The 27,624-nt window shown below is 54.3% G+C and overlaps 1 protein-coding gene across 1 annotated transcript in view; it reads left to right on the top strand.

Annotated features, from left to right (window-relative positions):
* The window catches only part of ALPL (alkaline phosphatase, biomineralization associated), a 57,677-nt gene extending 30,451 nt beyond the window's left edge, over positions 1 to 27,226 (top strand). The window contains exons 2-12 of the mRNA XM_047084893.1: positions 8,497 to 8,661; positions 12,524 to 12,643; positions 12,973 to 13,088; positions 14,237 to 14,411; positions 15,182 to 15,357; positions 18,560 to 18,703; positions 20,652 to 20,721; positions 23,036 to 23,170; positions 25,117 to 25,308; positions 25,753 to 25,872; positions 26,601 to 27,226. Of these exons, the coding sequence (XP_046940849.1) occupies positions 8,601 to 8,661; positions 12,524 to 12,643; positions 12,973 to 13,088; positions 14,237 to 14,411; positions 15,182 to 15,357; positions 18,560 to 18,703; positions 20,652 to 20,721; positions 23,036 to 23,170; positions 25,117 to 25,308; positions 25,753 to 25,872; positions 26,601 to 26,866 (1,575 nt within the window). The 5' untranslated portion in view covers positions 8,497 to 8,600 and the 3' untranslated portion in view covers positions 26,867 to 27,226. The remainder of the gene's footprint in view (positions 1 to 8,496; positions 8,662 to 12,523; positions 12,644 to 12,972; positions 13,089 to 14,236; positions 14,412 to 15,181; positions 15,358 to 18,559; positions 18,704 to 20,651; positions 20,722 to 23,035; positions 23,171 to 25,116; positions 25,309 to 25,752; positions 25,873 to 26,600) is intronic.
* Positions 27,227 to 27,624: the final 398 nt, after the last annotated feature.

The raw sequence follows: 27,624 nt of genomic DNA, 5'->3' as shown, positions 1-27,624 counted from the left end.
CTGTGGTTTCTGTTAGCCTCCCACTTTGCAGACACAGGCCGGGGGTCCGTGGCCCTTAGCTACTCTCCCTGGCTCAAGAGGGGCAGAGGCAGGATCTGAACCCTGTGGCCTGGCTGCACAGCTCGCTCTTTCTGCGGCTGAGCTGTCTTCAGCCGCTCACGCCTTGACCCCACCACCCTTCAAACCCACCTACCTACATTCCCTGGCCACCCAGCTGTGTGCCAGACTCTGCCGGCCACGGGGCGGCCACCATCAGCAGAGCTCACGCCGCAGGAAGAAGTGACAACTGATGGCTCTCTAAGGCTCTGATAGAGGTGACCAAGGTCTTGAGCGCCCCAGGTTCCAGAAGCTTCAGGAAGAGTCAGAACTACCACATGGGCTGAGACGGGGGTGCAAGGCAGCTCTGTGGAAGGTGGAAGGATGATGGGAGGGATGCGTGGAGTGGACAGCAGGGAACATTCTAGACCAGAGAACGCTGTGTACAGAGCTGCTGAGGCTGGAAGTGCTCAGGGGACAGCTGGTGTCTCAGCTGAGCCCTAAAGACAGCAATGGCTTGGCAGTGAGCAGGGTTGACACCGTGCCTCCCTGGGCACTCCCACATCTGCTTTTTGCCGGGAGAGAGTGCTGTCAGCAGCTGAGGTCTGAGCCTTGCCCTGTCCCTGGCATCTGGCCCTCCTCCTTCTGGGGAAGCCCCTCCTTGGGTCTGACCTGCAGCCCACTCTGACCACCACGCATTCCTTCCTGAGCCCTATACCCAGAGGCTGCTTCATGGCGGCCATAAATAACTTACGTCAGTGAATGAATAAAGTCCTGGCCAGCAAGGCTTGCCAGAAACTCCAGACTTGGCTGAGAGAGGGATTCTGTGTCCCCTCTCTCTGACCCTGCAGCTGAAATGTTCCTCCCTGGGCAGCTGCCTCAGCCCAGTTTGGAATTGTAGGCGGCCCCCAACCCCCATCCCAATCCCCAGCCTGCTGGGAGCTCAGGGAGCACTCCGCACTTCCTGCAGCCACAGCTCCCTCACAGAGCCAGGAGGGGCCAGCTGACAGCCCAGAGGGCGCTGGCTCTGGCCTGTTCTGATTGTTCCCTGTGTGGGGGGAGTAGGAGCTGGGCAACCAGGGTAAGTCTTTTCTCTTTAGGCCTCAGTCTTCCCATCTGGGCAATGGGACACTGTGTAAAGGTGTATTTCCCAAACTAATCTGCTCACAGAATGACTCAGCACGTCTTGCCCTAGGAGATTCTGACTGAGTAGGTCTGGTGGGGGTGGGGGGGCAGGGGAATGGGAATTTGGGGGTTGGTATGTATCTTTAATCTCCTTTTTAAAATTTGAATAAGTCACACCCTTTTCTTTCTGTACACTCCCTTCGCTCAAACCTCATCAGGTCCTCAGTACCTAGCAATCCAGGCAGGGTGGGGGCTCCTGGCTCCAGGGTGGAGTTTTGCATATATGGGAACCTGCACTTTTAACTGCCTCCCAATCATTGTAAAACACCCCCATCACTCATTCTTCCCAGTCTGTCTCTCCCCACCACCCCCCCAAACCACTTGGGAATAGGGTTTTTTCCGATTTGCCCCCAGGTGATTCCTGTGGCCTGGTAGGTTTGGGGAAATGTGCTCAAAGGACCCGCCACAGCCCAGACTTTCCAGGTCAGTGACTTCTAGTCTGGAGGCTCCCTAACGACAGATAACTGTCTTCTGGCCCAGCAGAGTAAGGCTAGGGAGCACATGGTGATCCTCCTTGAGACTTGTATTGATTTGTGAGGCTGGTGGGTGGGGGAGCCTTAGAGCTGTCCCAGCCCTGGGAGCTGGGTGGGCCCGGAGGGTCTCTGGGTGAGCTGTGGTGGAGAGACCCCGCAGCAGGGGTGACCTCCGGGTAGGTCCTGTGAGGAGTCCCGTGCAGGGCGTGGCTTAGCACCTTTCATCTGTGTGAGCCTGGACCATCACCACTGTCTGCCCCCCTCCCACATCCCAACACTGCCCAGGCCGCTCTTCCCTCATTGGGGAGGGGGACAAGTTATCCAGCTCAGGGTTGTTAATGAGGACTAAACTGAGGCCCCGTATGTCACACAGTGTCTGGTACGCTACAGGTGCTCTCCTAAAAGGGCAATGGGTGTCAGGGTCAAAGGTGCAGGGACTGACCCAACATCACGCGTGCTGGCCATATGACAGCTGACCAAGTGACTGCACTGATGAGTCTTAGTTTCCCTGTCAACAGGGCCAACGAGCCAACCCTGCTTGTATCACTGGGGTGTTGTGAGGGTCTGACACGATTTGAGGTAAGGGCCTATTGAGAAAGACAAGGCTTTCATGGAGTGATACCACTGGATTTCCTGTGTTCGTGGTGAGCTTAGTGGCCTTTCTGGGACCAGAAAGAGGGGCCCTCTCTTGGCATGAGTGCTGACCTTGAGTGCTCTGTGCCATGACCTTGAGTGCTTTGTGCCATGACCGTGAGTGCTTTGTGCCATGACCTTGAATGCTTTGTACCATGGGGTCTGAGGTGTCCCAGATGGCAGGAAGTGTAATCAGAAAAGGCCTGGTCTCACAGGCACACAGGCTGGTGTTCATCTGGGCTCTGGACGTGTCTCATGGCTTCACTTCTCTAAGCCTCAGTTTCTTTCTTCTTTTTTTTTAATGTTTATTTTTGAGGGAGAGAGAATCTCAAGCAGGCTCTTCACTAGCTGTGAGATCATGGCCTGAGCCGATAGCAAGAGTGGATGCTCAACTGACTGGGACACACAGGCACTCCTGAGCCTCAGTTTCTGAATCTGGAAGATGGGAGCTATCACTACCGTCCTCACTTGATGAGATGTTGGGACGCAGGAGAAAGGGCGATGAATATGGGAAGGGGGGACTTTGGAAGCAGAAAGGGACCCTCCGGGCAGGCAGCATCTCAGCTACCTCTAGCCCGTGTGTGTGACAGGTGGCTTTGAGCCAGCCCCTGGCAGTGATTCACTGGAGCCTCCCTGCTGTCCTGCGGGGCTGCTGCTGTCCCAGTTCTGAGGCAGTGCAGGGCTTGGGGTTACAGGCCATGGAGGTTGGCAGATCTGGGTTCAAATCCCAACTCTGACGTCACGCCTCTGAGCCTCTGTTGCCTTCATTTGCAAGCAGCGTTGCTAGAGCCTCTCTTATGGGGTGAGGCACACAGTTGGCCCCCAATAAGAATAGTTCCTCTTAATCTGGACATAAGTTCACCCCTCTGGCCGATTCGGCGCAGTCTCATTCCTGGGCTTGTAAACGGGGGTGGAACAGCCACTGTTGCTGCTTCAGAGGAATAGCCAGCCATGACCTGGGCCGGCCAGGCATCCCTTCCTTCTGTGCTTTTATCCCACAGGGTGACCGGCACAATGGCTGGTGCGTCGTAGTAAGTGCTTTTTCTACCCTGGCCAGTCAGGAATCTCCAAGATGACAGAGACCATATCTATCCTGTTCCCCCAATGAGTCCTTGGTAGTTAGAACAGAGCCAGGTACACAGCAGGTGCTCACTAAATGTTTGGGAATGAAGAATGAATGAACAAAGTTGAACAGGCATCATGTGGGGAAGGCCTGGCTTGGGGGAGGGGAGCCTCACGGGCTGTGCCCCCCTTCCTGCTTCATCCCCCCTGGGCTAATCCCCAAAGATTAACCCCAGGGAACAAAGCCAGGTCATAGCCACTGACCCAGGCCTTTGGAGCGAGCATCCAAGGCTAGGGTGACCGGGTGTTTGCAGGGTACTGAGGCCGCCCTGTGGGGCCCTCTGTGCCTCAAGATGAGCCTTCTGTCCCCCACCCTGGACATGGTCCTCACGGCGGTCCTCAGCCTCCTCCTCCTGATACTGACATTAAGCCTGCTCTGTTTTTTCACCTGCCGCCTGGCCAGGCCCCTCAGGTAGGAGAACTCACCAGGGCCCAACTCCCCTGCCTCCAGATCTCCTGCCCTAAACTCATTTGTCTACTATTTGCTCTTGTGGAATAAAGGGCGGGCGGGCGCTGGTCTCTCTCCTTCTCCGTGGTGGGGAAACTGAGGCCCAGAAAGGCTGAGTCAGCCTGGGCTTGAATTGCACTTGGCCACGGATAGCTGAGATCCTTTGCTCGGTTTCCTAAACTGTCAAGCGGGCTAACAATACTTGCTGTGAGGAGTAGGTAAAATCACAGATGTCAACAGTTAGCACAGTGTTCAGCACAACGTGTGCGCCCAAGGAATGGTAGTGATTTTTATCTGGCAATTGTCCTGGACCTTTTGAGACCTAGACGCCCAGGACTGGCTTTTTCCTGACTCCTAGGGGCTCCCATGTCCTCTGCCCCAGCTCAGTCCTTAGGGCCCAGGCCCCACCCCTCTGCTCTTTCTCCTAACCTGCCAAGTAGTTGCTCCTTCTCCGGGGCCCAGAGCCCAGTCAGGACTTCTGCATAATTGTCATGAATAATCAGGGCATGTAGCTGGGAGCCTGGCAGAAACAGTCCAGCTGGGAGGTGGGGGGCAGTGGGGCCGGCTCACCCTTGGAGGCTCCATTCGGAGCTCGTAGAGCATTGGCAGAGGGTGGTGGGCAGCTGGGGCCTCTGCGGCCCCAGACTGGGCCCCACGGAGTCCATCACCAGGGCTGCGAGAGAGCAGACTTGGAGACTCAGGGTGGGGGCAAGAACGGGAGCCAGCAGAACAGATTCTGGCTTCTGAAGGCTTTAGATTCCAACCCCCTCTCCTTTTCGGGCAGAGGCAGTGGGAGAAGGCACCTGTCTGTCTCTAGGACAGGGGTCTAAAGACCACATCCCTGGGGTCAAAATTCCAGAGCATTCCAGCCTGAATCCTGAGGCTTTTCATTAAGTTAGCATTTACAGGGCTGCTTCTGTGTGCGTAGGGTTGGGGATTCAAAGATGTGGAGTGGTGTTTACTCTCACAGAGCATCAGGCTAGCAGGGAAGAGAAATAAGAATAATCATGCAGGCTGGATGAGCCCTGTAGATCTCCTGGAGCCACGCTTCACTTTTGTTTTTCCTTATTTTCTTGTCTGTATTGGATGGAGAGAGAATTAAGTCCTATTTCTATGAGCCTTGATTTTTTTCACAAAGGAGATCATGGCAAATAATAATAATAATAATAATAGTAATAATAAAGGAGATCATAGACCCCCTCTGTCCACTACATAGGTTATTAGTGAGAAATCATGGTGAAAGTCATTATAAACAGAAGTGCAGTACACAGGTCATTTTCATGTTGTCTGTGTTTATAGATTATTTATAGATCGTTTATGTACGCTCTCAGAGAGTAGTGCTCTTATTTTATTGAAGTATAATATACATTCATACAGGAAAGTGTCCTCATCGGGGCGCCTGGGTGGCTCAGTTGGTTAAGCATCCGACTTCCGCTCAAGTCATGATCTCGCGGTCTGTGGGTTTGAGCCCCGCGTCGGGCTCTGTGCTGACAGCTCAGAGCCTGGAGCCTGTTTCAGATTCTGTCTCTCCCTCTCTCTCTGCCCCTCCCCTGCTCATGCTCTGTCTCTCAATAATAAATAAATGTTAAAAAAAAAAAAAAAGAAAAAGTGTCCTTATCAATACATTGACAGCTTATTGGGTTTTCAGACAGAATGCACCCATGTAACTAGCTCTCAGATCAGTCGCAAGTCCTCTGTGCCCCCTTCTGTCTCCACAACCCCAAGTGTAACCTTTATCTTGTCTTCTAACACCTAGCTTTGTCTTTATACTTTATCGTGACTTCTGTACTCTCGGATTGGCTTCCTTCATTCAACCTTCCCTTTGCAAGATGTTGTTGTATGGATTTGTCCATACTCACTGTTGTGTAGTTTTCCAGCCCGTGAGCCCACACAACGTATTTATCCATCCTGCTGAAGATGGAACTGTTCTGAGGCCGTTACAAGCAGGGCTGATATGAATGTTCCCATAGATGTCTTTTGGTGAACACATGCGTGTGCGTGTGCGTGTGTGTGTATCTCTGTTGGAAATAAATGGGTTAGAGGGCATAGGTACAGTGTCAGCTTTGGTAAATGCTGCCAGTTTTCTTTTTTTTTAATGCTTATTTTTTTTGAGGGAGAGAGACAGAGCGCAAGTACGGGAGGGGCAGAAGAGAGAGAGAGGGAGACACAGAATCTGAAACAGGCAGAGCCCAACGCGGGGCTCATACTCCAGAATGGCAGGATTGTGACCTAGGCTGAAGTCAGACGCTTAACTGCCTGAGCCACCCAGAAGCCCTGATGCTGCTTTTCCAAAGTGGCTGTACCCGTCTACGCTCCTCCAGCAGTGAATGGCTGGTCTAGGAATACCATCTCCTTGCCAACACTTGCATTTTCTGCACACACAAAGGAAGGATTTGGGGTTGATTCTTCCCTTCCCCCTGCCTCCCTCTTTAGAGCATTAGCTTTCAACTGATGTCAGTATTTACTGTGTCAAGCACTGGAGTATGAACAAACAAGGCAAAGTCCCTGCCTTTAGAGACTCCCAGTGTGGCGGCGGAGATGGACCAGAAAAGAGTTACTTTCAAAACATGTACCTGCATACAATGATTGATGTGGCCACTGGAATGAGTGGCCATCCTGAAGACTTCCTGAAAGAAGGCGACTTTGGTTTTTAAGCCATTTGGAATAATATTATAATGTATTGATATTGTGTAATAATTTTTTTAAGTTTATTTTAAGAGAGAAAGTGAGCACACGTGAGTGGGGGAGGGGCAGAGAGAGAGAGAGAGAGAGAGAAGGAGAAAATCCCAACTCACAGCTCCATTTCACAAACCGTGAGATCATGACCTGAGGTGAAATCAAGAGTCGGACACTTAACCGACTGGGCCACCCAGGCGCCCCGATATTGTATATCAATTTACTAACATTTTTTTCTGATGTTAGGGTTTACTCTAGAAACACTTGAAAACAAAAGTAGAGTAAAAAGAAATCAGGGGGCCCCTGGGTGGCTCGGTCGCTTAAGCATCTGACTTTGGCTCAGGTCATGATCTCACAGTTAGTGAGTTCAAGCCCTGTATCTGGCTCTGTGCTGACAGCTCAGAGCCTGGAGCCTGCTTCAGATTCTATGTCTCCCTCTCTCTCTTCTCCTCCCCTGCGCACGCTCTGTCTTTCAAAAATAAAACATAAAAAAAAAAAATTAAAAAAAGAGAAATCAGAAATCGTCTGAAATTCCACCTCAGAATTAAGTGCTGGTAGATGTCAGATGTAGAGTATTTCCTTTCAATTCCCTCCTGCCTCATCAAGCTGGGTTTTTAAGGGAGCCAGATGGATGTGGAAGAGGGGTGGTAAAAAGCACAGGGGTGCAAATGAATGGCACATTTGGTGACTGCTGGGTGTTTTGTGGGTGCGATACCGGTGAGCCCTCACCTCTGGGCACTGAAATGCAGGGCACACGTTTTAAAGATTGAATCAAGATCCCCTTTTCTAGGGGCAGAGTGGTTTCTTATCTAACGTGACACTCAACTGTACAATGTTGAGCATTGTTGCCGTTTCCCACGACAAATGAAATGATCATTTTTATCTGGGTTTTGGTGGCAGTACTGTTTTCCTGTGAAACTCTTGCCATTTAAAATTTCTCATCTTCCAGCAACATTTATGCGCAACAGGGTTAGTACATTTCTCAGCTGCAATTGGGGTTATCCTTTGTGATCCTGACAGTATGACCACAGTTTAAAAACTTTCTTATGCCATTTCATACATGCTTATTTTAGGCAATTTGGAAAATTCAAAAAAATAATAATAAAGAGAAGAGTAAATAATCATTCATAGTCTTCCTGCCCAGAAAAAACCACAGTTAATGTTTTGATGTATTTCCTGCTAGAGTGTGTGTGTGTGTGTAACAGTTTTTTAAAATTATAAAGGTAACATCTTTATTTGGGAAACGCAGAAAAGACAATGAAAAAGCAACCGAGCCATCTGAAATGTCACCACCCAGAAATGGGCACCTTCAGTAGCCAATCTTCCTGGGTATCAGTTCTATTCCTTTTATATCTCTCACCATAAATGACAAGCTCTAGAAGAGAATGTGGCAAGTGTGGTTGTCTCTAACAAAGGGTGGACTCTGTTGTGTCTCCAGTGTGCTTGGGAAAGGTAATTCAAAGGCTAAAGACCGGTTCAGAATCAGGAGCAGGAGCATCCTTACCTGGGAGCTTGTTGGAACCGCACTCGATTCTGGGCGATGGCAGGTGGAAACTGGGTCTATTTTAACAAACCCTCTACGAGCCCAAAATGCATGCTGCATTTTGGGAAGCATTATACAGAAAGACTGAATTCTGGTGGGTTCCAGGCTCCAGACGGACTGAGAGTGGGAGTTCACTTGGAAAATGGGGAAGGAACCATTTTGCTTCATGGAACTCGTGTATTATACTGCCACAACCGTATGTGATTAAGCTTCCTGAGGGAGGGACCACTGGGGTTTACATCCTAGTGCCTAGCCCTGTGCCTGATTGGTGATAAGTGTTCAACATATAATGAATGAATGAGCGAAAGTATGAGTGGATGGACAAATGAATTCTGGAGCTGTGGCCCACATGTCTTTTTTTTTCCCCCTTTAATTTCTAGGATCGGAACATCGGTTAGCATCTGACCACTGCCAGCCCATCCCCTCCCACCCACGTTGGTCATACCTCTGGGCCCGAGAGAGAAAGCAGGTCTTGGAGTGCACCATGATTTCTCCATTCTTGGTGCTGGCCATTGGCACCTGCCTTACCAACTCCTTAGTGCCAGGTATGATGGAGGACCCAGGCGGAAGGGTGGGAAAACCTGGTGCAGGTGGGATAGGATGAGGGCAGTGTTTATGTTGAAGGTCATAGAACTGTCCAAGTTAACAGCTGCAGACAAATGTTCACAGAGCAGGAGCCCCCAGCTCTGCTACTGCGCGTCCTAATGTTGGACGGGCCACTCTTTTTCTCTTTATATTATCCTTCTCTTCCTTAATTGGGGCATAAACTATTCCAAGTCTTGGGAGGCTAAGTCTCCTGTTGGTTTTGTCTATTTAACTCTCCCTCATGGTGATACGTTTCCTTGTGGTTGGTAATTTTTGCTGGTGAGTTTGATAATTTCATTTTTTGTTGGTTATTGGGGACTAACCTAGAAGTGTTTCTATGGTGCAGTGTTGTGTTTGATTCTTCAACTGATTCTGGACAAGTTTTTTCTAGACAAGTTAATTCCTCAGTTTTGAGTTCTTACACTATAACTTTGGACCCCCACTTAGACCGGGCTCAGATCTGGAGTGTTATCCACGTTTCCAAAGACTGGCCTTCTTTCCCCATCCCTTCCGTAGCTCCAAGGTAACATATGCACGTTACCAACCTAGACCTGTATCTGGTCGGACACCCCAGGGCCACTCAGCAGCAGCCCCAAGTGGAAGAAGGGAGCCCATCTTGGCTCAGTCCACTATGTGGGTAGAAGTCCCTGGTTGCCCTCCCAGAATCTTAGTTTCTCCATCTGCCGGGTGGAGACAGTAATTCCTCCTCCTTACATCTGTTATAAGAATCACACAGTATTGGGGCACCTGGGTGGCTCAGTCGGTTGAGCGGCCAACTTCAGCTCAGGTCGTGATCTCCCAGCTCGTGAGTTTGGGCCCCACGTCAGGCTCTGTGCTGACAGCTCAGAGCCTGGAGCCTGCTTCGGATTCTGTGCCTCTCTCTCTCTCTGCCCCAACCCACTCGAATTCTGTCTCTATCTCTCAAAAATAAAAAAAATAAAAGAAAAAAGAATCACCCAGTATAGTCAGTGTCAGGCAGGGAGTGGGTTCTCTTAGGAAGAATATTTTCTTCTTTTTTTTAAATGTTTATTTTTGAGAGAGAGAGAGAGAGAGAGAGGGAGGGAGTGGGGGAGGGGCAGAGAGAGAGAGAGGGAGACACAGAATCCAAAGCAGGCTCCAGGCTCTGAGCTGTCAGCACAGAGCCCGACGTGGGGCTCAAACTCACGAACCATGAGATCATGACCTGAGCCAAAGTTGGACGCTTAACCAACTGAGCCACCCAGGCACCCCAAAAATATTTTCAACAGATGAGGAAATTAGGGTTCAGGGAAGGGACTGGCCTTCCTCGGGGAGAGAGTCAGGGCTAGGGATAGAACCTGAGCTGCTGGATCCCCAGGCCATCACCCCCTCTGTGGTCCCATGATGCCTTTCGGTGTGTATCCTTGGGGACCAGCGGTGGCTCTAGGACCAAGTCCCTGCTTTCTCAGCACTCATAGCCCACCTGGGTGAAAGGTGCATGAAACAGATGGATGAAAAGTGAAAAGATGAAAAAGCAATGAAATGAAAACTCCTCAAATATTCAGCAATTCAGTCTTTTGTATTTGTTCCTTTTTAGACATTCCATTGGGTGTGTGATGGCATTAGCTTGTCCTCTCGCTCTTTTTTAAGTTAAGTATAGCTTAAAGTAAAGTGCACCAATTTAAAACGCATAGCTTGATGAGTTTTTACGTATTGTATGTCCTTGTAACCACCACCCAGATTAAGACAGAACATTTCCAGTCTTGGGACACTTAAGGGCCTTCCTGTGTGCTCCCCAAGCAACCCTACCCCCAAGCCAAAATGACACAGGCTCACTCCTGCCACCGTAGATGAGTTCTGCCTGTTTTAAACTTCATGCGAATGGAATTATACAGTACACATTGACAAGTACTTTTCATGTGGCATTATATTCTGAGCATTTGTGCATGTCATTTAATGTTCTCCAAAAACAATGGCCTTTTGATACTTGGTTGTCCAAAGCCATGATTGCTTAAGTCAGTCCCCTGACAATGAAGTTGGTTTGACATCCACTAAACCCTTCTCAGGTTCAGGCCCTAGGGTGGCTCTGGTGAAAAAGACTGAACAGTCTCTCAGTCCCCAGGGACCAACCACAGTGGGAAAACTGGCAAACTGGTATCAGAGCTTGAGTCAAGACGAAGGAATAAGTGCAGGGAGGCTGATGCCAGTCCAGCCCCTGGGGGTCTGCCAAGCTGTTGGGCAAGGGGGAGGGAGGGCCTGGTTATAGGAAAATCGAGACGGCAAGAAGTTCATCACCACCCAGATGGCACCCAAATGGCCGAAGAAGCTCCTTGACCGAAGCCTTGCCACTGTGGTATGCGTGGAGGGAGGCAGGAAGGAGATGGGAACCAGCGCTGAGCCAGTGGGATCCCTGATCAAAACCACTGGCTCAGGCATTTGTTGAGACGTCATCTCAGTCCTAAAACTGTCTATGCACTCCCGTTTTCCTGGGGGGCAGAAACTCAAATGGAGAGAACTTGCCTAAAGGTATACAGCTAGATAGAAGGGCCGAGGCTCTCCAGACTCCAGCTGGGGACTCCGCCTGTGGGGTCTGAAATTGGTGAGCTCAGCAGATACCTTCGGAAGAGTGGCAGCATTGGAGGCTGCCATGGTGAGGAGGTGGGCTTGGCTCCTGGGCCTCTGCTTGCAAGAGAAACGGATTCCAGGGGGCATCTGGGTGGCTCAGTCAGTTAAGCCTCAGACTCTTGGCTTTGGCTCAGGTCACGATCACATGGTTCCTGAGATTGAGCCCTACGTCGGGCTCTGCGCTGACAGCACGGAGCCTACTTGGGATTCTGCCTCCCTCTCTTTCTGCCCCTCCTTCTGCTTGCTCTCTACCTCTCTCTCAAAATAAACAAAAATAAACTTAAAAAGAAAAATAAAGCGTGGGGGGATTCCAGTTCTGGCCTGGAATTACTGGGGGTGGGGGCGGGGAATGTTGATCTCCTGTGGGTCAGGAAGTCAATTTCTCGAATCCAGCCCTCCTCGTGACCCTGGGAGGAATAGACAAAGAACCACATCTGACAGGGAAGGAAACGGAGACTCAGGGAGGTGACCTGGCCACACGGGGGTACTTGGCGTAGTTGTGGTTTCCACTAAAGTCTGTCGGGCACTACAGTTGCGTTCTTTCTGGACTACTGGACACATGGGGGGCGGGGACGGGGGCGGGGAGAAGAGCATTCCTGGTTCCCAGTGTTTCTCAAGGTTAGGGACACAGAACAGGCTCTTTGCTAATTTATCCTAACAGGAATAAGATTGTGCGTGGCTACTTTAAATTTGATTCATTAAACAAAAGGCAAGTCCTGCTTTCCAGTACTGCTATCGATGCTGTTGGTAACTCAGGTTTCTGCTGACTTTAATGATTAAGCCAAGCAGAGTTGATCATTGATGGCTGGATACATCTGGGGACTCCTTCAGGTGAAAGTAGTTCTCTCGGACAGATTAAACATTACCCTCCCAGTTGTGCTTGCAGAGTTAATTCATTTGCTGCCTTAGCAGAATGTCTCTACTGGGTGGAAGGAAACAGCATGGGTTTTGGGGAGTGGAGCCAGAGCTGTGTGGCCTTGGGCAAGTTGGTTGGCATCTCTGGGCCTCGGTTTCTTCAGTCTGAGACATGGGGAGAAGGCCCAGCGTCCACCGGCTTGTTTGGAGGGTTGGCCTGGCAACTGTCGACGAGCCACCTGGTAGCCGTCTGAGACTGCTGCTTCCTCCCCCAAGTCCAGGCAGTCCTGCCCTCAGGCACGAGAAGTTGGGGGTCTGTAATGTCTGGGGATGGGAAGCTGCCCCCCATCCCTGCCGGATAACTCTGCCTCTCTGTCTATATAGAGAAAGAGAAAGACCCCAAGTACTGGAGGGACCAAGCTCAACAGACCCTGAAAAATGCCCTAAGGCTTCAGAAGCTCAACACCAACGTGGCTAAGAATGTCATCATGTTCCTGGGAGACGGTGAGGCCTGGGGGCCCGAAGGAGAGGGCTGGGTGGGGGCACCTAGGGAAGGGCCTGGGGAGCCAGGCTGTGTTGAAGAGGCTGGGGCCCTGGGAGGCATGTTTAAAGGGGATGGGGGTCCAGGCTGTGGACCCAAGAGGTCTGCTCTGCCAGGCGGTCCCTGAGGGTCTGGGGAGGGAAGGGAGAAAGGGGCCTCCTGGTCACATTTACAGAGCCGTGCTCCAGTGCCCACTGCCCAGCCAGGCCGGGCAAAACTAGAATTCTATAGGTGCCCGAGATGGAGAGGCAGGGAGCCCGAGAGACTGAGGCGCCCCCTTCCCCTGCCGCAGGGATGGGTGTTTCCACGGTGACGGCCGCCCGCATCCTCAAGGGTCAGCTCCACCACAATCCCGGGGAGGAGACCAGGCTGGAGATGGACAAGTTCCCTTACGTGGCCCTCTCCAAGGTGAGCTCCGGCCCCAAGCCCGCAGCACCGAGGAAGGGCAGGGGAATCCAGCCTGCGGGCTAGGCGGTCAGCCCTCCTGGGGTCTCCGCGGGCCCCCCTGTGAAATGGGCATGGCAGCAGCTGCTTCCCGAGACTTTATTTTGAGGGTTTTAGCCATTGATTTAAAAATCAATTGAAGTATGAAGCGCACAGAGGAGAGCGTGCGTGCGCCAGCGTATAAACCGCACGTGTCCGTATGACCAGCGTCCAGGCTGCGACACTGAACGTGACAGCCGCCGAGAGTCCCCCAGCTCTCCTCCAGTCCCTCGTTCCACCCCCCACCCGACGCCCACTGGCTTCCGACACCGCAGATGAGCTGCCCTGCTTTTGTCCTTGCTGTCGACGGAATCGCGCAGTTTATATGCTTCCGCGCCGGATCCCTTGTGTTCGTTCTCTCCCCAGGCGCCTCCGGAAGTGAATTAGATTTCTCCCTACGGCTCTTGCTGCTGGGGTCGTAGGGGCTGGTGCTGGTGGTGCTCTGTGATACTGATCCTCTGGACCCTCTGGGTCAGGCCCAGGGCTCACTGCTGGGGGAATGGCAGGGCCTGGAATGTTCTCCGTGGCTCTCAGGCTGGTGGGAAGGAAGACGGGCAAATAGTTTCAGGGTCTCAGCTAGAAGTCTGAATGGGGGAGGGGGGCTCTTCCCCATTTCCTCCGTTCTAGATCTTGCTTCTCTTCCCTTTTCCTTTTCCTTTTCCCCAGCCTCCCTCACCTCGCTTTTTCAAGAACTCAGCAGCCCTGTCGCCCCCTCCTTACCCCCCTCCCTGCCGCTCCGGGACTTACTTGCTTCCCCCTCCCCGTTGCTGGTTCCCATAGCCCCAGACCCTGAGGGAGGCCCGAGTGACCAGCCCCCACTCCTCTGCATGTTGGAGGGTTGTATTCAGCCCTTCCTGCTGCCCTGGCTGCCAGGGCACAGGGAGTGGGGGCAGGAAGCTGGCAGCCAGGTGATGCTGTGGCTCTGGGGGGACCTCTGCAGGTAGCAGGGCTCAGCCAAGGCCATAGGAGGCCTCTGTCTCCATCATGCCCCAGCCCCCACGGTGTGAGTGGGGGTGATGTGAAGGCCACCAGCAAGGCCCGGCCGACTCCTGCCCCTCCTTTCCCACCTGCAGACATACAACACCAACGCTCAGGTCCCGGACAGTGCAGGCACCGCCACCGCCTACTTATGTGGGGTCAAGGCCAACGAGGGCACCGTGGGGGTGAGCGCAGCCACCCAGCGAACCCAGTGCAACACAACTCAGGGGAACGAAGTCACCTCCATCCTGCGCTGGGCCAAGGACTCTGGTGAGTGGGGGTAGTGGCAGGGAATGGGGCCCAGCTGTATTTGGGCCTCAGTCTGCCCCACTGTATAATGGGGAGAGGGCAGAGAAAGATGCTCTCCAGGGATCTTCCAGCTTTGATGTCTGGGCATCTGTGAGATATTCATGGGACCCCTTCCATGACAGGGTGGGCTAGTGGCTTAGGGGGTTACTCAGCTGTGGCTCTGGTCCCGGCTCATTTCCCTGAGTCTATTTATTTGACTATAAAACGAGCATGAAAACCTTGCCCCCTCATACATCTGGTGTGAGGAAAAGGTAAGGGACGTAGCCCGGTGGGAGTTCAGTGTCTACTTCTCCCTTCTTCTCCCTGGAAGCAGGGGAGGCCCTGGCCCGTGTCCCAGGACCTCTGGGGTCAGAGTATGAGTCTGACTGGGAAAGTGACAGAGCCACACCACCTGAGGGCCCCTAGGAGAGCCCCCGTGTTCTTGCAGGGGACCCAGGCAGGGTCCGTGGGGTGTGTGATGGAGGGGAGGATTCTGGCCCAGGTGCTCACAGCTTGAGGGCTCTCAAGAAGGGGAGGGCCACAGAGGCAGAGTGTCTGAGCTGTGCTGCCCAGATATTCAGAAGCCACCACTCCCCCTACCAACCCCTTCCTTCAGTACTGGTGGGGAGACTGAGGCCCAGGCAGTCTGTTGAACTGACGGGAAGCCAGTCTTTAGTCAGGAGAGGGAGGGAGAAGGCAGCTGGGACATCCCCATTCCCAGACAAAGCCAACTGTCCTCTCCCGCACCCCAGGCAAATCTGTGGGCATTGTGACCACCACGAGAGTGAACCACGCCACCCCCAGTGCCGCCTACGCCCACTCTGCTGACCGCGACTGGTACTCAGACAACGAGATGCCCCCGGAGGCCCTGAGTCAGGGCTGCAAGGACATCGCCTACCAGCTCATGCACAACATCAGGGACATCGAGGCGAGTGTGGGGGTGCAGCTCAATCGGGCACGGGCGGGCTTGTGAGGCCGGGCCTCCGGTGGGCCTCGGGCCTTGGGCCTCAGGCCTCTGCTGGCTCAGGAAAAGCAGCTCGGCCTGGCTCCCCACACACCTGGGAGGCTCCCGGCCCATTAGGGGATTTGCGGTTGGGGCAGGGAAGCGCTGGAAGCTGTCTCCGCGGTGGGGCCGAGGGATAAACCCTGATGTGGCTATACCACCACACCCCAAGAATCAGGCGCCCAGGGATTATTCTGTAAATTGGAATCTGGCGCTGCACCACCAGCCCCCCACCCCCACACGGGGAGGTAGGGGTGACACAGTGGCCATCTGAGGGGAGTACCTGCCCTGCACACTCACACGTGCACTGACAGGCACGTGTCCCACGCACTCAACTAGCGAACCCAGAGGAAGGGTGGTATGGGCCGTGGTTAGCACAAGCTCTCATTTTTAAACTTCCTGGCTTCAAATCCTTGCTAGCTGTGTGACCCTGGGTCAGTTACTTAACCTCTATACCCATTCCTTTTATAGCCCGTTTGTAAAACGTACCTAACTTGTAAGCCCATTGAGAGATCCAAATAAAATAATCCCTCAGAGTCGAGTAAGTCCTGACACCTAGTGAGGGCTCAGAAAGTGCTAGCCTTATGCACGAGCCGCATACCCCTGCCCTGCAGCATAGCTTCGGCAGACTGAGCAGGCTTAGGCGTGCAGGTGCACACCTACAGCCCAGATACTGTCCACGTGGTGCTCAGAGGGGTCCCTACTCTGTTCTTACATGAGAACGTCCAGCTGTTCTTTTCTTAGGCTCTTGTTACCCACTGCTGGGGTCTGGTGAGGGGGCGAGGGGACTTTAGCTCCCTGAACCTAAAATGGGGTTTCGGCGAGGCTCAAAGAAAGCCCCCGGGTCCCACCTACCCCTCACCTGCTTCTACCACCACCAGACACCAGCCAGTTTGCACTGGCTCCCAGACCTGCCTTCTGTCCCCCATGCAATGCTTCCCCCCAGCCTCCAAGGCCCTTCTACCCACCTATGACTTCCTTTTCCCAGGCGGTGGGTTGAGCACCCCATTTCAGGACCAACAGTCCCGTTGATCCCTCCTCGTGAGCCTGTATCTGTATCTGAGCCTCTGTCCTGGTTTTGCCTCCACCTGACGCGCATCCTGGGGCAAGCTGCTTCTCCTTCCTGAGTCTCAGTTTCCCCACCTGTGCAACAGGAATAGAGAGCCCCACCTGCCCCCTCCCGGGGCCGCTGGAGGCCGAGATGAGGTCATGGATGTGAGAACATTTGTTGTACAAGTGCAGGGTGTAATTACGGGGCTGCTCCTTGGGGAGATGTGCCAGGAACAGCCGGAGAGGGGGACAGGAGCTTAGGGAAGAGTTCTCCGTGGGGTGTGGGTGGACGGGGGTCCTCAGGCCGCTGGAGCGTCAGCTGGGGCATGAGTGAAGAGGTGGGCCAGGGTGAAGACTGCCCTCCTTCCTCTCTCCTCTCGCCCTTTTCCCTCCCGTCTGCTCCTGCATCTCAACCTTCCCAAAGCCCCCCAGCCCCCCGGCTGCACATGAAACACAACTCCTGGTGTCCGCCCTGAAAATAAATATCTTTTGCTAAAAAAAAAAAGGAAAGAAAGAAAGAAAGACACAAACCCAAACCCCAAAGCCAAACAGCAAGTCTGTTATTTGGGAGTTTAATGAGCGTGTGAAGTCCCTGCTGGGGCTGGAAATGATGAGGCTCCAGGCAAGAAGATTGGGGGCTTCATTTTCCACTCTGAAAATGCCAAGGGGTCAGGTTCTGTGGGAACAGGGGTGGGGAGCCGGGGCCGGTGACCCGGGGTCCCCTCTCCTTCCCCTCGCAGCCTGCCCTGCCCCCAGAGCTCCTGGCTGGGGCTGGCAGTGAGGAACTCGCCTCTCTGGAAATACTCTGATATCCCACTACTTCTGCTAGCGAGAACACTGCCCACTGGGGCTGCAGCCGGGTGCTGGGACTATATCGCATCACTGCATTTCCTTCCTTAGCAATCCCGTGGGTGGTTGTTACTTCCATTTTACAGATAAGGAAACCGAGGCTCAGAGAGGTGAAGTGACCGGCCCTTGGTCAGTAAGCAATAGAGTCAGAGTCAAACCCAAGTTGGACTTCCAAGCCCGTGCCCTTTCCAGCTCCCCGTGACCCAGGGTGGCCGCGGGTGCCATCCCCACCTCCACCGTCGGCCCAGACCCCTGGGTTCTGAGGAGCGAATGAAGCGGAAGGGCGAGAACAGTACTAGGAAATGCCAGGCCTGGGACAGTGGAGCTGAGGCCAGCCATGGCCGGGTTCTGCTCTCCCAAGGTGTCGAGGGGCGGCGGCCTGGCCTGGCGCCCGCGGTGACAGGAGGACACCGGTGTGGCGGTCACCGCAGGCGGCGGCTGTTGTGTTCTTGGCCCCATTTTAAAAATAGTCAGGACTTCAAACATGGACTCCCAAGGAAAACAAACAGTCCCGCGTCCGTCCGCCCGCGCACGCCAGCCGTGGTGAGTAAAATTAGCCTGGCGGGGACTACACAGACGTGAGCACTGGCCACTGTTTGCCCAGGCTTCCAGCTGGGCTGTCCCGAGACCTCCCTGGCAGAGGCCTCTCGCCTGTGGCATTCTGTCTCCCACAGGGGAGAGGAGGCTCTTGGAGGCCCTGTCCTCGGCCCTACAGATGCACCAGGGTCCCAGTGCTGGGGTCAGGGAAGCCTCACGATCAAATCCTGGCCGTGTCCCTTACTGTGTGGCCTTAGGGGAGAAAGATCACATTTCTGTTTCCCTTTCTTTAGTTGGAAAATGGGGACACAGGTTCCCCTGCAGCCTTGGTATGAAGTGGATTAAGATAATGTATCTGAAGGGGCACCTGAGTGGCTCAGTTGGTTAAGCGTCCGACTTCGGCTCGGGTCATGATCTCACGGTTTGTGGGTTCGAGCCCCGCATCGGGCTCTGTGCTGACGGCTTGGAGCCTGGAGCCTGCTTTGGATTCTGTGCCTCCTTTTTCTCTCTGCCCCTCCCCCACTTGTGCTCTGTCTCTATCAAAAATAAATAAATGTAAAAAAATAAAAAATAAAAAAATAAAAAAAGACTCTCTAAGCTGGAAAAGCATTCACACTATTCCCGGTGCCTTTAGGAGCCCAGCTCTTGAGGCTTGGAACCCTGGGGTACTGATGTTTCCTGTCCCCTTTAGGTGATCATGGGGGGTGGCCGGAAGTACATGTTCCCCAAGAATAGAACCGATGTGGAGTATGAGATGGACGAGAAGGCCAGGGGCACGAGGCTGGACGGCCTGAACCTCGTTGACATCTGGAAAAGCTTCAAACCGAGACACAAGGTAACCCATTGAGGGGCCAGGTGGCTGCAGGAATGGGGCTCTGGGGAGCCTCTCTCTGAATCTCAGTTTGTTTCTTCCTCTGTAAGTGGGGGGTCATAATTCTTACCTTGAGGGGCTCCGATGATCTAACAGATACATGAATGGCACATAATACATGCTCAATTAATCCCTCCCTTCAGAGGAGGGCACCCAGGAGAACTAGGCAGTGAAGAGAGGGGGCCAGAGAGTCATCTGCACGGACATTGAGGCCACTTGAGCCCCTACTGTGTGTGGGACCCCTCGCCGGGCATGAATTCCAAGGGATGAATCAGATGGTCAAAGGAATGTGGATCTCTGTGTGCTTGGATGGCTGGAAGCCCAGGACCTACGGGAACCCAGAGGGGACAGACCACAGGGAGGGGCTGAGAAGCCTTGAGGAGGAGGAGGAGTAGAGGAGGAGGTGGCAGGAAGGGGAGGGTGCGAGCCACGGTGGGAGGTGGAAGCCGTCCGTCTTGAGTTGGCTTTGGCCCTGGTGAGGGCACGTGCTGGGGACGGGAGGCTGGAGCGCTGGAAGGGCCTGAGCGCTGGCTCCCTGGAGTGGTTCTGGCAGCCGCTGGGCCTGGGGCAGCTGGGGTCTGGAAATGACTGTGGTCAGGGCTGAAGACAGTGGGGAGCAGCGTGGGAGCCACTTTGATGTCACTCTGGGGTTGGGTTTCTGAGGGTTCCAGGACTGGCCCCCAGGGAGGCCTTGTGGGATGGGGCTGGGCCAAGAGTGAGGTGGAGGCAGGGGCCTGGGGGTGGCCCCCACAGGGTAGATGAGGGTGGGACTGAGCCGCTTTGAACCTTTTCTGTTTCTCTGAGTCAGCTCTGGCCGGGCCGAGCCCCTTCCTGGCCCAAGCCAGAGAGACACTGCCCCTCCCAGCCTCAGTTTCTTTGTGCGGGACATGGGGCTAGGATTTAGTCCTTCTGGCCTGGGCAGGTGCTTAACCCTGGAGCTCAATCTAGACTCCAAGAGGGAGAGACAGGACCCACACCAGTCAACGGACAGGGTGTCCCTGTGGGTTCCCAGGTAGGCCATACATACCTCGAAAATCATGCCTGAACAGTGGATGCTGAAGTCAGACTCCCAGTGGCTCTGTCATCTGTGACTCAGTATCCTTGTCTGCAAAATGGGAATAACAGTATCTCCCTCGTAGGGCTGACGGGAGACCTGAATGAGGTAACACAGGAGAACCAGCTCAGCAAAGCGGGGGTGGGGAACCCCGCTTCCTCAGCCTTCCCGCCCTCCTTCCCTAACAGTCACTGAGGCTCCAAAACCGCAGATCCCAATGCCATTGCCCAGAGAAGGCAAGGGGCTGTCCTGAGGATGCACAGCTGAGTCCTGGCGGTACTGTAGCCCCTGGCTCTGGTGCTGAGTGGTGACATCTCCAGTTAAGTCAGCCAGCCTCTTCCTGCGGCCTCTGTCCTGGGGAAGCAGCACTTCCTTTATCAGCCCCTTAGATGAGGTTGCTGGGGGAGACCTAGGGTTTTACTTCCTCCTTAGCTCTCCATAGCTTCTAGAACACACACAGCCCACACCCCTCAGTGGGTGCTCAAGGCCCCTGGTGACCTGCACCTTCCTCTTCTTGGCTCCATGATCCCTCCCTGCTATTTGAAACTCTCCTCCCTGACCCCAGGCTGATCGATGGCTTCTTGTCCTCCAGGGCCCCATTAGGACATCACCTGCACCAGGAGGCCCTCCCTGATCCTGCCTCTGCGCCCACAGTGCCCCCTGGTCTCTCGGAATTCTCTTCCCTTGCATTAGAATTGCCTATATGTCATTTCTTGAAGGCAGAGATGGGAGGTCCTCAGGGAGGGGTTAGTAAATGACTGAAGGAAACAAATATGTGCCCCGGTCCCTGAGACCCACCGGGCTCTGTCCTCCCAACCCCCCAGCTCCCACGTGGCTGACGCTGGCCTTTCCTCCTAGCACTCCCACTATGTCTGGAACCGCACCGAACTCCTGACCCTTGACCCCTACAGCGTGGACTACCTCTTGGGTAAGTGGAGGGTGTGGAGTAGGGGACACCCAGCTGGGTGCCCTGGGGCTGGGGCTGTGAGTCCAGCACCTGAGGGGCCAAGGTCCCAGCCCTCCCTCTACTTAGGGATCTTTGCTCTCAGGTCGAGGACCTGGGAGAGGTGAGGAAGGGGGTCTGGTTCATAGAACTGGGCCTGAAATCTGCTGGCTGTGCAAACTGAACGGTTCCGTTGAGCACAGAGGGAAAGTCACGCTCAGGTAGGGGAAGGGACCTGTGGCATCCCACTCAGCTCATTAACATCAGGGCCCAGGTAAATCCAAACCCCGGCTGGGGCAGGAGGCCTGGAGCCAGCCCTGCTGTGTGGCCAGGGCAGAAGCCAGCCGGGTTGTCTCTGCCGGTCTTGACTGGGGGATGTCCCCCAGGGAGTGGGGAGCCAGGGCCCTGGTGAGGTGGAATGAGGCCCTGAGCACCACCACGCCGACACCTGGGTCCCCTTTCCCACCTGGCTGCTGTGCCCAGTGAGTGGTGGCAAAATTTCCTACAAACCTTTTCCAAAGAGCACACCTCTAGGTCCTGGGTGTATCATTGGAGGTTATGGGCTCAAAGCTGGGCACCTGGGAGGATCCCCTAGACAGACCACACACACACACAGCCCTCTGCTTGCCTGGGTCACACAGCACATGCCCTATATAGCACACACAGGTGTGTAGAGTTACACATGTTCCCATGCAGCACAACAGGCCCACTCATGGATCTTAGAGCCAGAGTGCTGGGTTCAAATCCCACTCTACCACATATGAGCTCTGCAACCTTGAGCGGGTGGTTTCTCCTTTCAGCGCCTCAGTTTTCTCTTCTGTAGAGTAGGACTAATGTAAAATGAGGCTAATGATGGGGTCTACCTCAGGGCTGCCAATGCACTGTGTAAATTACTTGTTGGGGCTACTGGGTGGCTCAGTTGGTTGAGCGACCGACCGACTTTGGCTCAGATCATGATCTCGCCATTCTGGAGTTTGAGCCCCGCCTCGGGCTCCGTGCTGACAGCTCAGAGCCTGGAGCCTGTTTTGGATTCTGTGTCTCCCTCTCTCTCTGCCCCTCCTCCACTCATGCTCGGTCTGTCTGTCTGTCTGTCTGTCTCTCTCTCTCACAAATAAATATTTAAAAAATAAATAAATAAATTACTTGTTACCGTGTAGCAAACGATCTCCAAACTTAACAGTTTAAAATACGAGTTAACATTATTACTTCACACAGTTTCTTGGGGTCAGGAATTTGGGAGCAGCTCCACTGGGTCTCCCATGAGGTTGCAGTCATCCGAAGGCTTGACTGGGGCTGGGGCTTCCGTAATGGCTCACTCCTAAGGTTCGCAAGTTGGCGCAGGCTGTTGTCAGGAAGCTTCAGTTCCTCGCCACATGGAGCTCTCCATAGAGTTGCTGAAGTGTCCTTATAACATGGCAGCTGGCCTCCCTCAGAAGAGTATGCGCGGCTAAGGCTGTAATATTTTATGCCCTGGCCTGGAAGTCACATACCATCATGTCTGCAGTATTCTGTTGGACACACAGGATAGTCTTGGTGTGGGAGGGGACACACAAGGGCGTGAATTCCAGAAGACGGGGACTATTGGGTGCCATCTTGGAGGCTGGCACCTATGTGCTTCCAAAGCACTTAGGACGGCCTGTGGCACACGGTGAGCATTCTGTCCATTAGAGCTCTTGCTTGACTGTGCCCCCACTCACAGAAGGGGTAAGGTGTTCTAAAAGAACATCCAGGACTAGAAATACCACCCCGGTACATGTGGAATCTTGTGACATGGTCAAAGAATGGATCAGTCTTATTTCACAAGTGAGGAAACCCAGACGTGAGCCAAACCTTCTACCATTTTACCACACAGGACACTATACCCTTCACACCTGACCTGTAAATGACGCGTAGGTGCACACGCAATCTGCCCCATTGAATCTGTGCCCTCAGCCTGGGGGCTGTGGTGCCATGCCTGGAGGCCTTCAGGCTTGGGGCTGGGCTGATGGGCTTAAGTCCCAGATCTCCCACTTAGCAGCCGAAGATACCAAGCTACTGAGCACCGGTGCCTCAGTCTCCTTCTCTGTAAAATTGACTTCGGTGAGCCCTTCCCCGCAGTGTGGCTGCAAAGGCAAAAGGAGGCATGTTCTCAAAGCACTGGGCACATGTGGGCCCACAGGAGCTTCTCCCTGCCCCCCTGCTTGCTCTCACCCCAAGCTGTATGCGCCCAACCTGTGTTCCCTGAGATAGCCCGGGCTCCTTCGGGGCCCTCCTTGCAGAGTCATGAGAACTCACCATCCATATCGTCCTGTGTCCTCAGGTCTCTTTGAGCCCGGGGACATGCAGTACGAGCTGAACAGGAACAGCACGACTGACCCGTCACTCTCCGAGATGGTGGAGATTGCCATCAAGATCCTGAGCAAGAACGCCAAAGGCTTCTTCTTGCTGGTGGAAGGTAGGGCCCCAGGCTTGGCCTCAGGGCCACTTCCCTGGGAGCTTCCTGGGGTCGGGGGATGGGGAAGACAGCTGTCTACTTTTGGGGAGAAGGAGATTCCTTTTGGGGAAGATGGGGCACGCAGGGCGTTGAAGCCCCCAGCCCAGCAAGCCGTTCTCCTTTGGGCCTGAGGATGGCCCGTCAGGCTGACTAGTCCAAGAAGACTTCCCAGGAGCCTTCCTTTTGGGGGTCCCTCCCCGAGGCCCCTGAGCTTCACTCCTTCCAAAAGACAAATTAGTAGGCCCTGATGGACCCCCCTGCATCTGAGCGGCTGCCTGGCTGGGCTCAAGGAACAGGCCCGGGGTCCTCGTCCACACACGCCCATCAGTCTGCGGGAGCCCTCAGCTGGATGGCGCGTATCTGCCGTTCCTAGGCACGTGTGGGGCCAGCGTCAGATTCGTGAGTCCTGTGCCTGAAAGGAGACCCAGGGCAGGCCCTGGGATGTCCCGCGTCCCCCCGATTAGGACAGCCAGAACTTTGGGGATTGGCAGTGCTGCGTGCCAACGTCCACAGGGTTTCCCAGCGCTGATGGGAAGCACTGGAGTCGGGCTTGTGTTCTTTGCTGCTGCGGCCTCTGCCTGTACATTTCTGTAAAATGAGGCCAAAAATAGTCTTCGAAGTGTTATTAGCATCCATTGCGTTCAGAGACATAAAGTACTTGGAACAGGGCCCAGCAGAGAATAAATCTTCCGTGTTTCTATTATTACCATTATTATGATTACACAATAGCTAAGTCAATAACAATAGGAAGTGTGAGGAAGTGATAAAGTTTCCGGAATCTTCCAAAGTTCTAATAGCCATTGTCTTCTGTGGTTCCTGATGTTGCCTCACTGAACTCTAGAGGTACACACACACACACACACACACACACACACACACACATACACACTTGCACATATACTCTCACCACACATATACACACACTCAGGCCCCTCTGCCTTCCAGAGGCCAGTGGCAGCCAAGCCGGCTTGGCCGCTTTCTCGCCAAACCCCAGGGTTCCCACTTAAGCATGGCAGGTCTCAGCCTGGCCTGAACAGGCCTCTGACGCCAAGGACCCAGCCAGGAACCAATGGTGGTGAGCACAGGCTCCCCTGGGAGCATTTCTCTTTGTGACTGCTCCCAGAGCCACAACAAAGGGAGGACCCACCCTGCCAGCCTGCCAGGCCAGAGTGGTGAGGCTCAGGCCAGTGGGAAGGGAGGGCGGCCAGGCCGCCCCGGCTCAGGACCCTCAGAGTTGGGAGTGTCCACTCAGGCATCCTTCTCCTGTTAGAGACAAGGAGGGGTCCCCTCAGGTCATGTAGCCCTGAGCCATGACCTTTAAAGCCAGGCTCAAAGCCAAGCATCTTGCGCTCATGTAGGAGAGGCGGCACAGGATCCAGGCTTCAGAGGCCTTTGTGAAGGCTTGCCACGGGCACTGAGAATGAGAGTCATGCCTGAATTCAAACCCCGCTACTCCCACCTTGGTCGCGTCACTTCTGCCCCCAGGCCTCATTTGTTCCATCTGTAAATGGGGCCGATTGTGCCCATTTCTGCCCAGGATTGTTGTTATGGGGAAATAAGACACCAGCTTGTTATGCCTGGCACTCGGTAGGACCTCAGGCTTGCTGGTTCCCTTCTCTGTCTGTCTGAGGTCTCAGACTCCTCCAAGCAGCTGAAGATGCTGCACTGAGAGCCCCATGGGGTCACAGACAGAGCACAAAGTTTTCAGTCAGGTGGATCTGGCTTTGCTCTCTCTGTGCATGAGCCCTTGGTCTACAGCCAACCTTCTCTGAGCCGCCGTAAAGGTTGAACGCCGCATAAAGTGCCTGGCGTGGTACACGGGGCCCATCAAAGAAAGGTTAATCCAGCAGTAGTGTGGTGGGGCCTTCCGTCCCCTTCACCCGAGCCCTCCGCCTCGGTGTCTCAAGGAGGCAGGATTGACCACGGGCATCATGAAGGCAAGGCCAAGCAGGCGCTGCATGAGGCAGTAGAGATGGACCAGGCGATTGGACGGGCAGGCGCCATGACGTCCATGGAAGACACACTGACCATCGTCACTGCAGACCACTCCCATGTCTTCACTTTCGGCGGGTATACCCCCCGTGGCAACTCTATCTTTGGTAGGTGGGCCGCTGTTGGGGTGGACACTGGGCACTCCCAGGGCTGCCCGTCTGGGAGCAGGCGCAGGGTGGGAGAGCCAGCAAGCTCGGGGCCTGGCCCGTGTGGGATCCATGAGAATTGGGTAGGACAGAGAAGTTACGGATGGGTGGAGGGTGTAGGGTCAAGCGCATGCGTGGGTGGATGGGTGGCTACCTGTGTGATGGGTGGATAGAAGAATGAGAGGATGGATGGATGGACTGGTGAGGGCTGGGTGGATGGACAGACGGACAGGTGGAATACCAGATGAGGGGGATGTGGGCACAGTGAAAACTGAGGGGTGGTTAGTTGGAAGTAAGCCAGGTTTAGAAGGTGGCTCCATGGAGTAGTTCAAAGGGGACTTGAGGGTTGCCAGGCTGGGGCTTGGAGACTCCAACATGACTCCGGGCCAATCCCTTTCTGTGCAGGTCTGGCCCCCATGGTGAGTGACACAGATAAGAAGCCCTTCACCTCCATCCTGTATGGCAATGGGCCTGGCTACAAGGTAGTAGGTGGTGAACGAGAGAACGTCTCCATGGTGGACTACGGTGAGATTGTCAAAGTCCAGAGCTGGGAGGGGACACGGTGCCCCTTGGGGATGGGCTTGGGAACCCTGCAGGCTCCCTGTAGGAGACCCCAAGGTCAGGGGTCCCCTAAGAGCCAGGACTTGAGTCAGAGCAATCCCAGTTCAAACCCCCTTGTACGATTGAGCAGCTCTGTGACCTTGGGCATGCAACGTGGTCTTCCCCAGCTTCCCTTTCCTCCTTAAAAGAATTCTAGCTCCCAAGGTTGTCTGAAGGACTAACTGGGTCTGAGGAGCTTCGTGTAGTGCCCGGCACATGCAGGTGCCTGCTATGTTACACTGCCATCTTTATGGGCTATATAATATTCCAAAATCTGAGCCTTCTCAGTGTATTCATCTGGTTCCCTCCTGTTGAATATTCATTTGCTCATGATGGCCCCAGTAGCCCATGGGGGTCTAACTGTGCAGCCAATGTAGGAGGCTCTCCCGGGTTGACTGTTCCCTTCTAATGGAAACAGCCCAGCTGAGGTTGATTTTTCTCTTCTGGGGGGTTGAGGGTACAGGCTTCTGTGTCAGAACGGACTCAGGCCCAAATCCCATGGCCTTACACAAAATGACTTCCCGGCACTGAGCCTCGGTTTCCTCCTCTATGAAACGAGGGCATGTGAACCAGCCTGAAAGAGCGGGGAGGAAGTGGCTGCAGACTGCCAGTCCCCTGGCAGGCTCTCAGCAAGTGTTTCTTCTGGCCCACAGCTCACAACAACTACCAGGCGCAGTCTGCTGTGCCCCTGCGCCATGAGACCCACGGTGGGGAGGACGTGGCGGTCTTCGCCAAGGGTCCCATGGCGCACCTGCTACATGGCGTCCACGAGCAGAACTACATTCCCCACGTGATGGCTTACGCGGCCTGCATCGGTGCCAACCTTGACCACTGTGCCTCGGCCAGCTCGGCAGGTGGCCCTTCACCAGGTCCCCTGTTCCTCCTGCTGGCCCTGCCCTCCTTGGGCATCCTGTTCTGAGGGCCCGCGGCCCAGGCACCCACTAGCCTATGACAGATGGCCAGCCTCCCTCTCTCAGCACTGCCCACCACTTGGGAGCCCACACCTCAAGGGCTGGGGAGGCGGGGGGCCTTCACAGCCTCAACAGATGCCAGAAAGAGGACCCAGGAAACCAAAGTCTGCTGCCCGCCTCGCTCCCCTCTGGAATCCTCCACTGGCACCAGACCCATTCCTGGCCTCCGGCCTCTGCTCCCTCCCTGCTGCCCCTTTGGCCAACAGAGTAGGTTTCTCTTGGGCAGGCAGAGAACATAGACTGCCGAAATTCTCAAAGCATCTTATTTTTCTAGCAAACATATTTCTCCAGGCCTGGAGGCCCCGAAGCTTCCATGGAACATTCCGGATCTGACCTTCCCACTCCCCTCCCCTCTTGGAACCACCAGGCCCCATCATGCTCATGTCCCTACCCGCAGGGGAGACCGAGTCCTTCCCTGCAGGATGGGGGTTTGCTCACTCATTCCGAGGCCTCCAGGGGCTCCCAGGAAGTAAACTGGGACTGGCCATCCAACCCCAGGGTGGCCGGACACTTCCCAGCTCTTACCACGCACGCCCACTCCTCTCTGAAGCGACACCCCTGTTTGGAACGGCAAATTTTTTTTTTTTTTCTCTTTTTGGTGTTGGTTAAAAGGGAACACAAGACATTTAAATAAAACTTTCCAAACATTTCTGAGGACAGAACTGAGTCTTTGTGGTCAGTGAGGAAGAGAATGAAACAAGCTTGT

The sequence above is a fragment of the Lynx rufus genome, unplaced genomic scaffold, assembly GCF_022079265.1.
Source record: "Lynx rufus isolate CCGP_SWC_20201006 ecotype Redwood Valley unplaced genomic scaffold, mLynRuf1.p SCAF_2, whole genome shotgun sequence".
NCBI classification, from domain to species: Eukaryota; Metazoa; Chordata; class Mammalia; order Carnivora; family Felidae; genus Lynx; species Lynx rufus.
This window is presented reverse-complemented; position numbering and strand designations above follow the sequence as displayed.